General features: G+C 37.9%; 2 protein-coding genes across 5 annotated transcripts; both read left to right on the top strand.

Annotated features, from left to right (window-relative positions):
* Nucleotides 1-55: 55 nt before the first annotated feature.
* cimap1b (ciliary microtubule associated protein 1B) lies at nucleotides 56-4369 on the top strand. 4 transcript variants are annotated; one of them, XM_084933205.1, is made up of 8 exons: nucleotides 56-308; nucleotides 759-843; nucleotides 1228-1342; nucleotides 1445-1648; nucleotides 1739-1840; nucleotides 1935-2053; nucleotides 3874-4014; nucleotides 4104-4366. In XM_084933205.1, the coding sequence occupies exons 3-8, from the start codon at nucleotides 1234-1236 to the stop codon at nucleotides 4194-4196; spliced, it is 768 nt and encodes a 255-aa protein (XP_084789331.1). In that variant the 5' UTR covers nucleotides 56-308; nucleotides 759-843; nucleotides 1228-1233; the 3' UTR covers nucleotides 4197-4366. The 4 variants fall into 4 exon arrangements, with proteins under 4 accessions (XP_084789331.1, XP_084789332.1, XP_084789335.1 ...); XM_084933206.1 differs by having other exon boundaries at nucleotides 56-488; XM_084933209.1 differs by lacking the exon at nucleotides 759-843 and having other exon boundaries at nucleotides 56-488; nucleotides 4104-4369.
* A 4677-nt stretch (nucleotides 4370-9046) lies between these two features.
* Nucleotides 9047-14350, top strand: rabl2 (RAB, member of RAS oncogene family-like 2). The gene is made up of 8 exons (XM_084933201.1): nucleotides 9047-9695; nucleotides 9780-9809; nucleotides 10966-11045; nucleotides 11156-11235; nucleotides 11382-11493; nucleotides 11661-11758; nucleotides 11929-12012; nucleotides 13741-14350. The coding sequence occupies exons 1-8, from the start codon at nucleotides 9589-9591 to the stop codon at nucleotides 13816-13818; spliced, it is 669 nt and encodes a 222-aa protein (XP_084789327.1). The 5' UTR covers nucleotides 9047-9588; the 3' UTR covers nucleotides 13819-14350.
* Nucleotides 14351-15446: the final 1096 nt, after the last annotated feature.

Raw genomic sequence — 15446 nt, 5'->3', positions numbered from 1 at the left:
TGGTTAAATGTGAGTGAGTCAGATATTATACCAGAGAGCCAAGGCACCCCAACAGAGCTGACTAGAAACCTTTCCCTTTTCTTTTCATTGTTATTATTAGCAGTATTTTTTTTTATCGGGTTAAACTGGTTAAAGAACATTATATCCAACACATATTAAGAATAAATGTCAGAGAGTCATTGCCATGGAAACGTTGTCATAGTGAAGTTGACAACCATTAAACAATCTGTGTTTGGGTTCAGCGCACATGCTCATTTCTGTGGAAAAAAGCCTGTCACGGACTCTAAGCAGGATCGGGATTTTGTGAGGTAAAAATCACGAATCTGTTTACTTTATTTCACCAACTGAATAAAACTGAAAGCAGTCAGTGATTCGTTAGTTTGGAACGCAAACGGTAGAAACAGCTTTTATTTTTTTTTGATGAAAGATTTACTGCTTTTTCTGTAAAAAACATAATCAACCAGGCCTCCGCCAAACAAAAGTCAAGCGTAAGTAAAGCCATGTATGATTCATGAACTTAGCTCGATGCTTTATATAACTCATTAACACGGCTAGCGCTTGTTTTCACAGGTGAGCGCAAAGCTGTTTTATAATTATTGATCACTTATGCTCAATCAGTGCGAGTTAGCAAATGACTAACGTTTCTTTCTGGCGTTAGTGTTTTTATTCATATGACATATGCAATGAGTTATGGTTGTCATTGTTATTATTGTTCCAAATCTGTTGCCATGATTAGCACCGTGATGTTGCTGTTCCAGGTGAAGCCACACTCGTGTTACTACTGAGCCACTCAGAAAGGTGCAGGATTTGAAAGAAGAAGAAGAAGAAGAGCCTTCATCGATAGTAATGCACTTTATTAATATATATATATATATATATATATATATATATATATATATATATATATATATATATATATTAGCATTACTAATGACAGCTACATTTATTGTTATTTAAAAAAAGTGAAGACATCATGAGATGGCAAATATGCTGATGGCTATTTTAAGAGTCTCCATATACAGTGTTTTTACATATTTGCCTAACAAGTTGAAGAAGCTCAGCAGAAATCTGCTAAATCAAACATGTGGACCCACCTGCTATGGTGAATAAGGGATCAGCTGAATATAGCACCACAGAAGGATGAGTGATTTTATCTTTTTTTTTTTTTTTTAATGTGCAAACCCCCCTTAGTCATTTTATTTTTTTTCCATGACTTTCTCTGTCAAGGTAATAATGAAGGCTGATCCCTGGGTTGGCACCTGGAGGCCCCACAAGCCAAGAGGTCCTATAGCTGCCCTCTATGGTAGCCCGGGGCCCAAGTATGCACTGCCTGGACTCACAGGTAGTGTTAGAGAAGTTGTTTTTTTTTTGTTATCAGCACAATTATTATTATTAGTAGTAGCAGTAGTATTCAATAAGGGTGTGTTCTTCTTCTATGATAAAGGTGTGTCTCAGCACGACCCTACCAAATGCAAAGCCCCAATGTTCAGCTTTGGGATGCGTCGTAAGGAGGTCAATAATAACGTTTCCCCTGGGCCAAGATACCTGATTCCCACCAACATGACCAGAGAGGGCCTGAGCAGCATGCCTGCATTTTCACTCCACGGCCGTCCAAAGGAGCCCAAGTTCTTCGAGCCTCCTGGACCAGGTCAGCAGAACTCCTAACACATTAAACGCACATGAAGATGCTTTACTCTTGGTCTCAGTGTCTTTATGCAAATTTCTTTGTTGCTGTCAGGTCAATATTCCCCAGAGCACTCAGCAAAGTGGATCTACCGCGCTGCGCCTGCTTATTCACTTTTAGCCAGGCACAAGGAATTAGGTGGCAACAAAACACCAGGTAAAATATGTATTTGTTGTTTTGTATTTGTACTATGAATAAAAAAGTTTCATAGTACAAAGTCTGTAAGCTTTATCTCTTGCTCCTACTGCAGGTCCTGCAACCTATTCCCTGCCTCCCGTGATAGGGAACACTGCGGTTGCATCTTCTGCTCCCTGCTTCTCATTACGTGGCCGCAACAAAATCGGAACCTTCTATGATGACCAAAGCAAGGTGCAGAGTTATATATGTAACATGTCTTTTAAGAGTTATATTTCCCTGAAAAGCAATCCTTTTGTCATTTTTTAATGAATATGATTTTATATTATTGGGAGCTTTTAGTTTCTTTGTGTGACCTTTGACCTCTCGTGGACGTCAGTTCCAGTAGTTTCCCACTGTACTCCTGTTTACAGATTAAACCTGTGTATAAACTTTACATCTTGTCTTTTTAGTCTAAAGTGTTTGTTTTCGACTCAGTTTGTATTAGTTTGCTGTAAGCAATGTTTATGTCTTCTAAGTAATTAATATTGAATTAATACAGATTAATATTGGTGGTAGTTATGAGGATTTGGTGTTAATATAATCATTAAAAATAGAGTTTACACATCACTCTATGTAGTCCTCTAAAAAACTAAGTAAGCCCCATGGTTCAATAGCTTGTAGAGCCTTCATCAGCAATAACGTGAAGCAACATGGAGTAATCTTTCCCTGTATACCGTTTCTCTGACATGATTGTGGAGGTATTTTATCTCAGTCTTCTTTACAATATTGCTTCAGTTCATAGAAGTCTGCAGGCGTCCCTTTATGCACAGCTCTTTTAAGGCCCCTTTAAGGCATTTGTGCTGATACGCTGTTTTGTTTTCTCCAAATGTGGTGCTGTGCGTTATGGACAAACATCTCCAACACTGGTCTTTGTTGTCTGTTAAGAATTGTTCTGGAAGTCTTGTGGTTTGATCCAATGCAACATTACACATGAAAGCCATGCTGCCACGTTCTTTTTTATAGAGAAGACTATTTCTTTTGGCAACATTTCCAAACAAGCTGTACTTATTCCTTTGTTTTCTAATTCTACTGTCATGAACTTTTTCATTTAACCTGCTAACTGAGGCCTGAAATGTCTGTTTTTGTAGAGGTGCTCAGACTGGCCTGTGAAAAACTTTTTCATGTGACTAGTAAAAACAGTGTTTAACAGTTGTAATGGTTATACATGGTTATATAATGCATTTCATTGCAAATTTCACTTCCATTAAAATTTATCTAAATCATTGTAGCTATTATATATAGCTATTACACCTCTCCCCCAACAGGACCACTAGCTGACTAATAAGGTGTGTGCCATCACATTAAATTTCATTACTCAAATTCCAAAAATATATACAAAGTACATATAAAAACCTGCACAGAAATTGCATTGCATCATGATTATATACTAACAATTTTTCTATTTTATCTCATTTGCTGATCTACTTTTGAAATGGCTCATAAGTGAAATTTGCTAAGACAAGTCAAGATGAGAAGGGAGAAACACCCTTCAGCCATCTTGTGGTTGTTGATATTGTGTAGTTTGTCAACTAGAGGGCACTTTGTAACTTACCTGTTGGCAACAGGTGTTTGCAAATCCACAAATACAACAACCAGCTGATCCAAGCAGCTATAGGCAGAGGGTAAATGAGTAACCTACAGTTTGTTGGAGCAGAGAACAAGTTTATTTTTAAACTGCACTGTCATATTATCTAAGTAAGGACTCATAAGTGATGATACGCAACAAATGCTAGGAAAATCTGTTTATGTTCCATGTGTCTGACAGAAAAAAATAAATTGCCAAATATTGGTATCTTAAAAATCCTCCGTCAGGCTCTATTTCCTGTGTATATGAAACAAAACCATAACCACAACACAGACTGTAGCAGGACAGTGTCAGGCCAGACTGGTTACATACAGGTATAAAAGTTACTCAAGCAAACCCTAAAAAGCTGAAAACAAACCAAACCAAAAAAACCCTAGCAACTGTGGTTTACTGTTGTTGTCTATACTTTTGTTTCTCTTGGCCGCAGACTCCTGGCCCTGCTGCCTATAAAGTTGTGGACCCCAGTATTTATGGACAGAAGCCTCCTCAATTCAGCATGACAGGCCGCAACTTCACTCCCGGTGAAACCACAGCGAAACCAGGACCAGGAGCATACAACCCCGAGCAAGTAAGAAACCTGATCATGTCGTGTTCTTATTATCCTAAATGCCCCACAAATATGAACATTTTTTATTCATCGAGATTTTTCCTTCCTAGGTAAACCTCACAAAAACCAAAGCCCCGAGCTTTACCTTTGGATTGCGTCATTCTGAGTACATCCTACCAGCTCCTGGGAATGTTATGGAATAGTGTCCTCTGTCATCTCTTAATTTAACTGGAAATGACCACAGAAGTTTTTCAATAAAGCATAAAATACAAACTGCTCAGCGCAACAGTGAGATTGTATTTTGATGCCAAAGAATTTAGGCCAGATTTCTCCATTTGTCATATTTGAGGTCAGTTAAGGAAAAAATACTTTAAAAAATTGCTCGTCTTTTTACAGAAAAAGATAAATTTACTGTTTCTGTCTTATGTCTCAACTTTGTGGAATTTCCAGGTTATGGTTTAGCCTTTTGCACAGAGTTTATAGCAGAACCTCTGCAATCCCAATTCCTGAGTTAGCCATTTGGTATTTTGCAAAGTGCCACTTTAATGTGAATCCAACTTTCATACTAGGCTGTATGATACATACAAACTACATGATCAGTGATATTTTGCTTTTGCTATTTATATTATCCACAGAGCCACTAAATTGTTAAAGTCAGCCGATACAGAAGATTTAATACCTATAGACATAGCCTATGTGCAAGAATAATGTTATTTTGCTTTTATATTTGGCCAAACACTAGCAGCTTATGAAACAGATTGTTGGCTTTATGTGAAAAGAAAAAAAATGTGTGAAACTGCCTAATAGACCTGTGAAAAGGGTTTTCAGAGAACTCCATGCAATCCTGTGAAAACCTAAGTACACACTTACACTAGTACACTCTGTGATGGGTTATAAGGACATTTCCAAACAATTTAATTCTACAATGAGAAAAACTATTCAAAGCAGTTGCCAGATATTTGTCTTTGTGGGAATGTATTTCCCAGCAAAATCAACCCAAAGTTAGACATTGCAATGCTCAGAGGCCTCAGTTATATCATGTTTAAAGTTTATGGCACCACAATCCAAAAAAGGCTGAACATGCATGGCTTGACTGAAGCCCTCTTTTCTCTAAAAAGAGCACTGCAGCAAAGCTTAGTTTTGCATCTCAACGAACCACGAGACTCCTGGAAATATCTTCTTTGGACAGAGAAGACCAAAGTTCACAGCACCACATTTAAAGAAAACTAAAGAGAGCATATCAGTACAAACACCTCATACCAACAGTCAAACACAGTGGTGGAGGGGTGATGATGTTGGCTGGTTTTGGAGCCACAGGACTTGGGGACTTTGCATCTTGGGCATCTTTCCTAGGTTTTGTTGTATAGCAAAGTTTTGTAGAATCAAATGTGATGCCATCTGTCCTATGAATTAATCATGGCCAAAACTGGGTCACTGATTACTTCAAATTATTGCTGCTAAAGCTGGTTAGAGGCAACCTGTAGTTACACTGTTTTTTCATTCCAAATATGACAAGATAGAGTACGCACTGTGAAACATGCCCAACAAAATGGCTAATAACCCCTACTACAGGGTGGGCCATTTATATGGATACACCGTAATGACATGGGAATGGTTGGTGATATTAAAGTCCTCAAACTCATGAAAGAATAAAGTTAAGTTGAAACCAAGCACACCATTGTTTTTCTTGTGACATCACCAATAAGTTTGATGTGTCACATGGCCCTCTTCCTATTGAAAAAACAAAAGTTGTATCCAAGATGGCCGACTTCTAAATGGCCACCATGGTCACCACCCATCTTGAGGAGTTTGCCCCCTCACATATACTAATGTGCCACAAACAGGACTTTAATATCACCAACCATAACCTTGTTATTACGGTGTATCCATATAAATGGCCCACCCTGTATTTTAGATGTAATTTAATGATTTTTAGTGTCTTATTGTTTCACACACTGCTTCTGCATTTGACCTTTCCTTATAAAAACAAATGGACCCAGTACTAAGACCTGGTAAAAAAAAAAAAAAAAGTAGCCATTTTTTTTAATATGTATGTAAAACCTTTTAAGAACCTATGTTTCCAGAAAAAGTCAAAATAGAATTCATGTGTTTCACAGTTTGGTCATATATTTCTCCCCCTCTTACATGCTACAAATGTCAGTGATATTGGCATATAGCAGCAGTGTACAGAGGACAGCAAAGGTGTACTAGGTGTGTGGATAAACATAGGTATGAGAAATGTTGGGCCAGATAAATTTTTTAGTGTTGGAGGGCAGCACATGGTGATATATGAGGAATGTGAAGCTAGGAAGAAGACCACTGAGGTTGTGCAGGTTAAAACGGGTAACAACATAAGCTATGCCGAGGCTGTTAAAAGGTGCAAAAACAGAAAGGAAAAACTGAGATAGGAAGGCTTCAACAGATGTCAGCATCAGGTTTGACTCAATTAGAGAGAACGGATACTGAAAGCACAGTGGAAAAGATATTCATTGCATATGTAATCAACTGTGCTGATCAAGTAAAATACAAGACAGAAAAAATCTAAATGGTTGTGAGGGGAGCACAATCATTTATGAGAGGGATTTCATGGGAACATATACACAAAAGACTAGGGAAGATGGGAAGCCAGGAACATCACAAGAGAAGATAATACGATTATGTTGCAATAGAATTCCAGAAGTTTATTAGCAAATGGACAAGAGTTTAAAGGATTCATAAAATTTTTTAATAAGACACCTGATATCATTTGCATCCAGGAAACATGGCGCAAACCAAATTTAGATTTTGTAATCAAAGGACATAGCAGTGTAGGTAGAGATAGGAAAGAAAGTAAAGGAGGAGGATGTGTAATTTTTGTAGAACAAGGTATTCAGTATAGAGTTCTACTAATAGGTATGCAGTTGAAATATATTGTAATTGAAACATGGACAAAGAAAGGAAGTATTAAAGTTGTTAATTTTTGCAATCCATATAAAAGGCTGTCATTAAATTCTATGGAAGAAATGGATACGTACATAGAAGGAAAAGTGGAATGGTGTGGAGACTTTAATGCTCACAGCACACTATGAGGTAATTATAATAATGAGAATGGAAATGTAACTGAGGAACTCATGGAAAACAAAAAATATGTTTGTTTGAATGATTGAAGTGGAACAAGAGTGAATGCAAGAGCGGGTACAGAAGAAGTAATTGATCTCACTTTGGTTTCAGAGTCACTAGCAGGCATTAGTAGATGGAAAGTAATTAGAGATAACACAATAGGTAGTGATCACGATCCTATAATGACAGAAATAAGTTTAAATGTGGAAGAGTATGGAATGGGAGCAGTAGAGTTGTGTTTCAGTAGCGCTGATTGGGAATCGTTTAGGCTCATAAGTGAACAGGAGTTACAAAAAGTTGATTTAAGTGTTGGTGTTGATGATTTTAATTTATCTGTGTGTTGTGCCATTTTAAAAGCAGCAAATTGATTTATAAAGGAGAAAGGAGGTAAGACCAAGAAGAAGACTACCGTGGTGGACAAAGAAATGTGATGAAGCAATTAAGGCTCGAAATAAAGCTTTTAAAATGTTGAAAAGAAATCGTAATGCTCAGAATCTTATTGAGTATAAAAGGTAGGGTAATTTGAGAAGAGTTGTAAAAAATGCAAAGAGAGATTTGTGGAGGAATTTCTGTAATTCAGCAGGAAGACAGACTAAAATAAATCAGGAATGGTCAATGATAGGGAAAATGATTGGGATTAAAAGAGAATATAGGTATCCAATCCTGAGTGATGGAGAAATAACAGCAATTAGAAACGAAGAGAAGGCTAATATGATGGCAAAATCATTTGCTAAAATTCATAGTTCAGACAAAATCAATGGAAAGGAAAAGAAGAAAAGGACAGACATTGGCAGAGAATGGATAATTATTAAGACAAGAGGGAGATACTAATGATTTACTAAAAATATAATTTACACAAACAGAATTGAACAGAGCTCCTTGTTAGGAGAAAGAGGTAAAGAAGTCAAAGAGTTTTGGGTGGACAGGAACCCAGAAAGCAATAGAAATTCAAAAAGATCAAATGAATATAAGCCCAGTAGTCCCATTACCAGTAGCACCACTATGGATACTTTCAGATGCAAATGTAGACCTTATGTTGTTACACAAGAGGAATAAAGATAAGGAATTTATTTGGAATTGTCATATAGTGCAGGATTACATGAATCAATTTTTTGGTTTTGTACAAATTCATAAAGATGCATCAAAAATACAGGCAATCAAGTGGGTATGGTATTCAATCTTCCACAATTCCAGATAAAAGTAGGGGAAAGGCTCAAAAATGAGCTTTCAGAGTACACATGGGAAATGTTGGCATTATTGTTAGCTGTTCAGTGGGTGGAGAAAAAGAAACCATTACGGACAATAATCTGTTTGGACTCTAGTTCATCATTGGCCTGCTTGGATAACAGTCCTTCAGAAGCCAGACCAGACAATATAATGGGAACAATGACTGTTTTCTACAGTCATTGGATGGGAATGATTGCTAAATTTGTCTGGATACCAGCACATTATGTTATTGTCAATGAGGTGGCAGATAAAATTGCAACGCAGGCTGCTAAAGGAGATCAAGTCGGTTTACATAGCAGTATTAGCAAAACTAAAATGAGGAGCACGATAAAACAGAAAATGAGGGAAAGATGGCAAAAGTGGTGTGAGGAAGAGAGGATGGGGAGATAGTTTTATTCTATTCAAAGGAAAACCAGAAGAGAAGAGACAATAATATCTTCAATCAGATTTGGACACACTGGATTAAACAGTTCACTATATTATAGGGAAACATGAAATGGGGAAATTTAGTCGCTGTGGAATAAGTGAAACCATTCAACATTTTCTGTTGCATTGTCAGAAAATATCAGGAAGAAATTTATTTATTTATTTATTTTTATTATTTGGTATGAGCGGATTCTGGTCCACACCCCAAACCAGTTGGTGGCGGTAATGCACCACATCATTGTTTGCGAACCTCCAAAAACTCCTTAGAAGAAGAAGAAGAAGAAGAAGAAGAAGCGAATGACTGAGGATTTTAGACAGGCACCTGTAAAGACAGCCGGATACAGTGCGAAGTGGTCCTGCGGGCGTCCCCGTTGCATAGAAACGAAAATTGTCGGGGACGTCGCACATTTACAAACCGGAGCTACCTGTTAACCCTGATAAATGAAGGAAATCGTTCACCTTTTCATATCGGGAAAGAATGATATTCACGCGATAACAAGCGACGTTTAACCGGGCTTAACAACTGCGGCCAACGCTAGTTCTGTTAGCGTACTTGCGATTAACAATCGTTCCCTCCTGAGTGCGCTGTGAAAGGTACACTTCAGCACTTCAGAAAGAGAATGTAATCAGTGACGGGCTCAGTTTTGTTGTCAGTTTCTGTGAGCATCTGTTTTTACTGACGTGAACCGTGACGAACCAGGAATAAGTGAAGTAAAGGCGAACGTCAAGTAACTAATGGCAAGCTAGCTAATACTCCCTGGGCAGTAGCCGTCTATCGGAGCTCCTGTGGGAGCATAACGGAATTTCTTTCAGGTATTTATAGCAGCAATCAAAAAGGGAGATATGGCTGTTGACGCTGGCAGCATCCCTGAACTGGACCAAAAGAAATACGATGCGGACGAACAGGTGAAGATCATCTGCTTGGGAGACAGCGCAGTTGGTAAATCTAAGTGAGTATTAGCTGGAAGCAGCGATCAACAACATTTGAGCTTTCCTAACATTGTGGGGTTGACACTTTTCTCCTTCTTTCGCAGGCTAATGGAGAGGTTTCTCATGGACGAATAGTATCCTTTAGCAGTTTATACAGTTCTTTGTGGATCTAGAAAAAGCAGGTGACAGGGTGCCAAGAGAGGAACTGTGGTACTGCGTGAAGAACGAGAGTGGTAGATAAGTGTTGTGAGGCTGATGCAGGACATGTATGAGGACAGCGAGACAGTGGTGAGGTAGGTGTAGGAGTGACAGATGACCAGGTGGAAGAGGGGTTGGAGAGTTGGAGGTATGCACCGGAGAGAAATGGAATTGAAGTCAATAGAGGCAAGACAGAATACATGTTTGCGAATGAGAGGTAAACAGGAGTAACAGTAAGGGTAGTGAAGGTAGATGTGTTTAAATACATTTGGTGGTCAACCATCCCAAGCAACAGACAGCGCACAAGAGAGTTGCAGAAGAGAGTGCTGGTGTGGTGGAATGGGTGAAGACACATGTCAGGGTAGCAGCAAGGGTCAACTGAAAGGTTTACAAGATGGTAGTGAGACCTGTTATGGCGTATGGATTGGAGACAGTGGCATTAATAGAAAGACGGGAGGTAGATATGAAGGAAGGTTGGAAAGATAAATGCTAAGATTTTCATTGGGAGGGATGAGAATGGACAGAATTAGAAATTACTTCATTAGAGGACAATGCAGTTAGGGCGACAACGCAGGTTAAGCAATTTGGAGACATAGTGAGAGAGGCATGCCTGAGAGCATTTGGACATGTGATGAGGAGGGATAGTGGATACACTGGACAAAGGATGTTGAATGTGGAGCTCCCAGAAAAGAGAGACACCTCAATGGAGGTTTATGGATGTAGTGAAGGAGGCCCTGCGGATGGTTGCTGTGACAGAGGAAGATTTTATTTAACTTTTATTTATATAGGGAATCCCATCCAATGTCTATTACACAAGAGAGACCTGTTTTAGACAAACATAGTAAAATTACAACAATAAAAGAAACAAAGACACTAGTTTTGAAGTGAGATGGCTGCAGATGGTCCACTGTTGTAACCCCTAAAGGGAGCAGTCAAAAGAAGAAGACGAAGAAGCAATTTATAAATTGAGTACTTAATTTTAAATTCGAGCAGGTGGGCTAGGAACAAAGACTTGGAAAAAGATTCTCTTAGCCTTAAGATGCTTTGAAGAAACAAGTTGCATATTGTTAAGATCCTTAACTCCTCGTGCAGTCGTCCCCAGCAGTTGTCAACCTATGCCTTGACTCTCTACAAACACGCAGCCACTGTAGGAAACAAGACCATAGCAGTTGGTATGTACCATGCACTTGCTGTGACAACTTAAAATATTTGAAACCAGTTTAAAATAATAATCTGCAAAGCTTAAATTTCCAAATTCTTTTTTTATTATTTTGATCCAAAGATTTCTGGGACACTGCTGGTCAGGAGAGGTTTCAAAACATGCATCCTTCATACTACCACAAAGCACATGCATGCATTATGGTAAGAACACATTCATTTGCTGAAAGTGTGCATGAAGAAGTGAGGATTAAAAGTTGTCTGAAAAATGTAACTATGTTGTCAGCAACCAAGGTGAACTTGTGCTAAATCTTTCATCTTTTTTTTTTTCTTTTTCTTTTTTTTTTTAGGTTTTTGATGTTCAAAGGAAGCTCACATATAAGAATTTAGCCAACTGGTATAAGGAACTAAGAGAGTACAGACCAGAGATACCCTGCTGTGTTGTTGCCAACAAAATTGATGGTGAGTCTGCACATTAAAGTTGGTGTGGAGTTCTTGTAATGACTGTATGCAATGGTAATGTTAGAGTTCGATGTGTGACATGATTTCTTTAGGTTGCAGTATTTTTTTTAACTGTTTTGTCCAGCAAACTGGACTTTGTGATTGTGATTGTTTTTCCACATCTGCAGCCGACATGAAGGTCACTCAAAGAAGCTTCAATTTCGGGAAGAAGCAAGGACTCCCGTTTTACTTTGTGTCAGCAGCTGATGGAACCAATGTAGTTAAGGTCTGAGCAGGTTTCTTTCTTCTCCTGTTGTTTTACGTAATGTGACTGGAGTGAAAGTGTTCATTTTATAAGCCAATTATCAACTTCAGTCAGTGTAGTCATTATAACATGTTCACACCACCTGACCTTCTACTGCCATCTGATAGCTCTGACTGTACCTCTTTCATCAGATGTTCAGAGACATGATCAAAAGAGCAGTGGAGTACAAGAAAAACCCCAGTGACTTCATGGATGAAGTGATGCAAGAATTAGAGGTACACTAGCTTCTTTGATTACCAATGTGCTTGTCCTTAAGCAACTGTAGAATTTTAACTTCAAAGAATTAAATATTTGATTGTGCGGTACTTAAAGTAGGAAATATAATGAGTTTATTATTGTCCTTTGTTGTTTTAATACGATTACTGGAGATCCTCTCTACACAAAATCAACAATCATAGAGTTAGGAGTAGTGACAAACTATATATACACTGGATATCAAAGATGGATCCAGCTGTCATTATATTACCCGTTGGTTTTTAAAGCCAGGTTAAGTCTTGATAGCATTATGGTTGCTGTCTTATTAATTAATTAATTAATTAATATTCGAAAGTTAGGTACAAATGTATAATAGATAATGTTAGCTTAGTTTTGGCAGGTATCTGCTAATCAGGGTTAAAGCAGGATTTGAAAAGAGGTGGAATCCTAAGATTAGGTGTGCAGCATGGGGAAAAAGTTACTTAGAAACTAGTCACAGTTTGTATTGCTGCTGAGACTCACTGATCTTGGATTTAGCTGACTGAATTCAACAAGATATAAGCAGATGTTGCTTAAGTTATCTGATTTCCAACTCATAGACTATATAAAATTAATAGGAATGTTTGAATTTAGTGAGTGAATTTAATCTAATGTCTAATGTAGCATCAAGAGCTTACATTTACACCACAGTCTGCACTGCAACCCATTCAACTTAGTGCATCACTGTCTACTTTACCACAGACTAACCGCAAACTAACCTGTTTTCATGCAAACTTTGAATAACAAAAAATATTGTACTTTAATTTGTTTAGCAAGACATTTCGCATTATGAAAAATATATAACTTCAGTAACACATCATCTTTATATCCAATCCATGTTTCTGAAATGAATTAGGACTTTACAAGTAAGTTTTAAATTTCAGCTTTATAAAATGTCGCTTGCTGAGCAGTTCTTACCTTTGAAAATGATTCATCTTCCTCTCCCATCCAGTCTTTATCTCTCCCTAGGAAATACAGCAACTGTAGTACTATGGCACAATCTGCAGAAAAGCAGTTTGAATTTGGTGATGTTTGTTGAGCTGTGTGAAAGCAGCATTTGAAATCACTTCCTACAAATTTCAGAACCACAACTTTATTTACATCTGCACTGTGAACGCACCACAGGGATACAAAGTGAAGAGGTGTGTGTTTAGGGTGTAAGTGAGACTGTGGGATGTCATTATATTTTCTTATTACTACATGCTGTCAGCTGGAAGCACCTCCAGGCTGCAGCACATGAAAAATTAAATCTCTCAACAGTATTATGTAGCTATTATTCTTCCTATCAGATTTAATTACGCATTTAATGAAGGTGCCGGAACACCGTTCCAGATCATTCCAGCCCACTTTAACCCCCGTTGCTAATAGTGTTAAGAAATCGAGTTTCAATGGGCAAAACTGAAAGATCAGAATTCTTAATACATTTAAAAGCATAAAAAAATCAATATCATTTGTCAGATTAGTGCATTCAAAATAAGTGAAACCTAGTTAACATCTGCAGACTACAACTGCCTCTTTACACTTGTGTCATTTAAAGTGGTTCCAATTTTTAAGCTGTAACAAAATCACTACAAATTTATGATATAAAGAAATGTACAAAATGTACAAACAGCATTTGTTTTTGGCAAAAAAAAAGTGTAGTTATGAGAAAATTTACTAATAACTGTTGATGATAGTGCTGATATCCTTCATTCACTGCTTTCTTACAGAATTTTGACCTCGAGAAGAAAGATAATTCAGAGGCAGAAGAGGACGGATTGAAGGCAGAGAGTCCAGAGTTAGTTTAAAACATTTCTGATGACACCTGAAGGATCATTTCTGCTGCTTCTGTCCGGTGTCAAGACATCTTAATCTCCGTGACCGACACCATCAGCAGGAACACTAATTGTAATTTTGGTGGTCTGCTTTTTAATTGATTGGAGGATGGCGCACGGTAATCTATAGATGTTTTAAATTACTGCCCTCTATTCTGTCTAGTGACGGTAGCGGGGAATAATAAATGTGGTGGAATGAATAGGATTTCTGTTGTTTACAGAGCTCATTTAGCTGCTGTCATTCATACTTTGAACAATATCTACTATTCTTAAGGTAGAAAATGAATGTTTGCTTAAGTGTGAAAAAATTACTATGTGAAGCATTGAAAAGTAACTCGCACAGCAAAGAGAACATGTGATTATGAACTGTACTTGCTGCTGTTCTCAGTGTTTGTGTGTAGTGTTGTGTGCCGTGCCAGCAGGGGAGCTGCATCTGTCGACTGCATTAATTTTATGATTTAAATTTTGTGTTTTTTATCTCTTCAATAAATGAGAACTTAATGTACCATGTAACCAAATCTTTATCATGCCTCTTTCCATCTTGCTGTAATGCAGCAATAGGAGCAGAGCACTAAATAATCAACTCATCACCATTTTATAAAAGAAAATGACAATAAGCTGCCTGTGATATGAGTAGATAATAACAGAGATATTAATTAATATTCAAAGTTAGGTACAAATGTATTTATGCAGTTACACAATTTTGTATTTTTGCCACCACAGTGGATTTTAAATCAGTCAAGATGTGCAGACTTTAATGCAAGAGGTGTATTGAAAATTTTCATTAGCGTCTATGAATAATTGCCATTTTCATACATAGTCACCCATTTTCAGAGGCCTGGAAAACTTCACTCATTTTAAATACAAAGACTGGATGTAAGACTTCTTTTGCACTCAGTGCTTAAGTCTAGAGCCCAGCTCACTTGAGATGCTCTACTAGGCCTTCACTGCAGATGCCTCCAGTTTCTGCTTGTTTGTGGGCCATTCTGTATTCAGTTCATGAAAAGGGTGTCGAGAGTTATGGCTTAGCAATTAAAAAATATCCCTGAGAAGCTCTTGGGTTGCTTTTGCAGTATGCTTTGGGTCATTATCCATTTGGAATGTGACGTGCTGATTCCGGGCAGAGAGTAAAGCCCCGTACACTTCTATCACCGGTCACATCGGCTGCACTGTATCCATATAAGCCCATGAGACAGCATTGTCTCAGCTATGTTTGAGATGACGGTAGATGGACTGATTCTTATATAGCGCTTTTCTACACAACTGGGGCACTCAAAGCACTGCCTCATTCACATAACTTTTTTCTAAGTGCTCTCATACTCCATTGGATGCACCAGAAAACAGCTTGGGGTTGAGTATCTTGCCCAAGGTCATGCAGATGCAAGAAGCCAGATCTACCTCCTGAGAGCATGATGATGGTTCGGATGAGCTCTCTATAGCACACTTTATGCTATAGACATAAAGTTTTATCTGTTCAACCAGATTTTTTTTCCCACAGCTGTGCAGGATACTTAGATGTTTCATGACAAAGTCTAATATAACCTTCTTTTCCTTGAGTGTACCGAGTGGATTGCACCTCATTATAGTTCCATTCATAAACT

The sequence above is a fragment of the Perissodus microlepis genome, chromosome 7 (genome assembly GCF_051167445.1).
Source record: "Perissodus microlepis isolate ML-2025 ecotype Zambia chromosome 7, ASM5116744v1, whole genome shotgun sequence".
Classification (NCBI taxonomy): Eukaryota; Metazoa; Chordata; class Actinopteri; order Cichliformes; family Cichlidae; genus Perissodus; species Perissodus microlepis.
This window is presented reverse-complemented; position numbering and strand designations above follow the sequence as displayed.

What these genes read in the sequence shown, in the direction of transcription:
- cimap1b (XM_084933209.1), top strand. Translation starts at nt 1,234, where the DNA reads ATGAAGGCTGATCCCTGGGTTGGCACCTGGAGGCCCCACAAGCCAAGA. An exon ending in CTTCGAGCCTCCTGGACCAG is followed by an intron (nt 1,649 to 1,738) that starts GTCAGCAGAACT and finishes TGTTGCTGTCAG; the next exon opens with GTCAATATTCCCCAGAGCAC. An exon ending in GAGCATACAACCCCGAGCAA is followed by an intron (nt 4,015 to 4,103) that starts GTAAGAAACCTG and finishes TTTCCTTCCTAG; the next exon opens with GTAAACCTCACAAAAACCAA.
- rabl2 (XM_084933201.1), top strand. Translation starts at nt 9,589, where the DNA reads ATGGCTGTTGACGCTGGCAGCATCCCTGAACTGGACCAAAAGAAATAC. An exon ending in AAACAAGACCATAGCAGTTG is followed by an intron (nt 11,046 to 11,155) that starts GTATGTACCATG and finishes TTTGATCCAAAG; the next exon opens with ATTTCTGGGACACTGCTGGT. An exon ending in TGTTGCCAACAAAATTGATG is followed by an intron (nt 11,494 to 11,660) that starts GTGAGTCTGCAC and finishes CCACATCTGCAG; the next exon opens with CCGACATGAAGGTCACTCAA.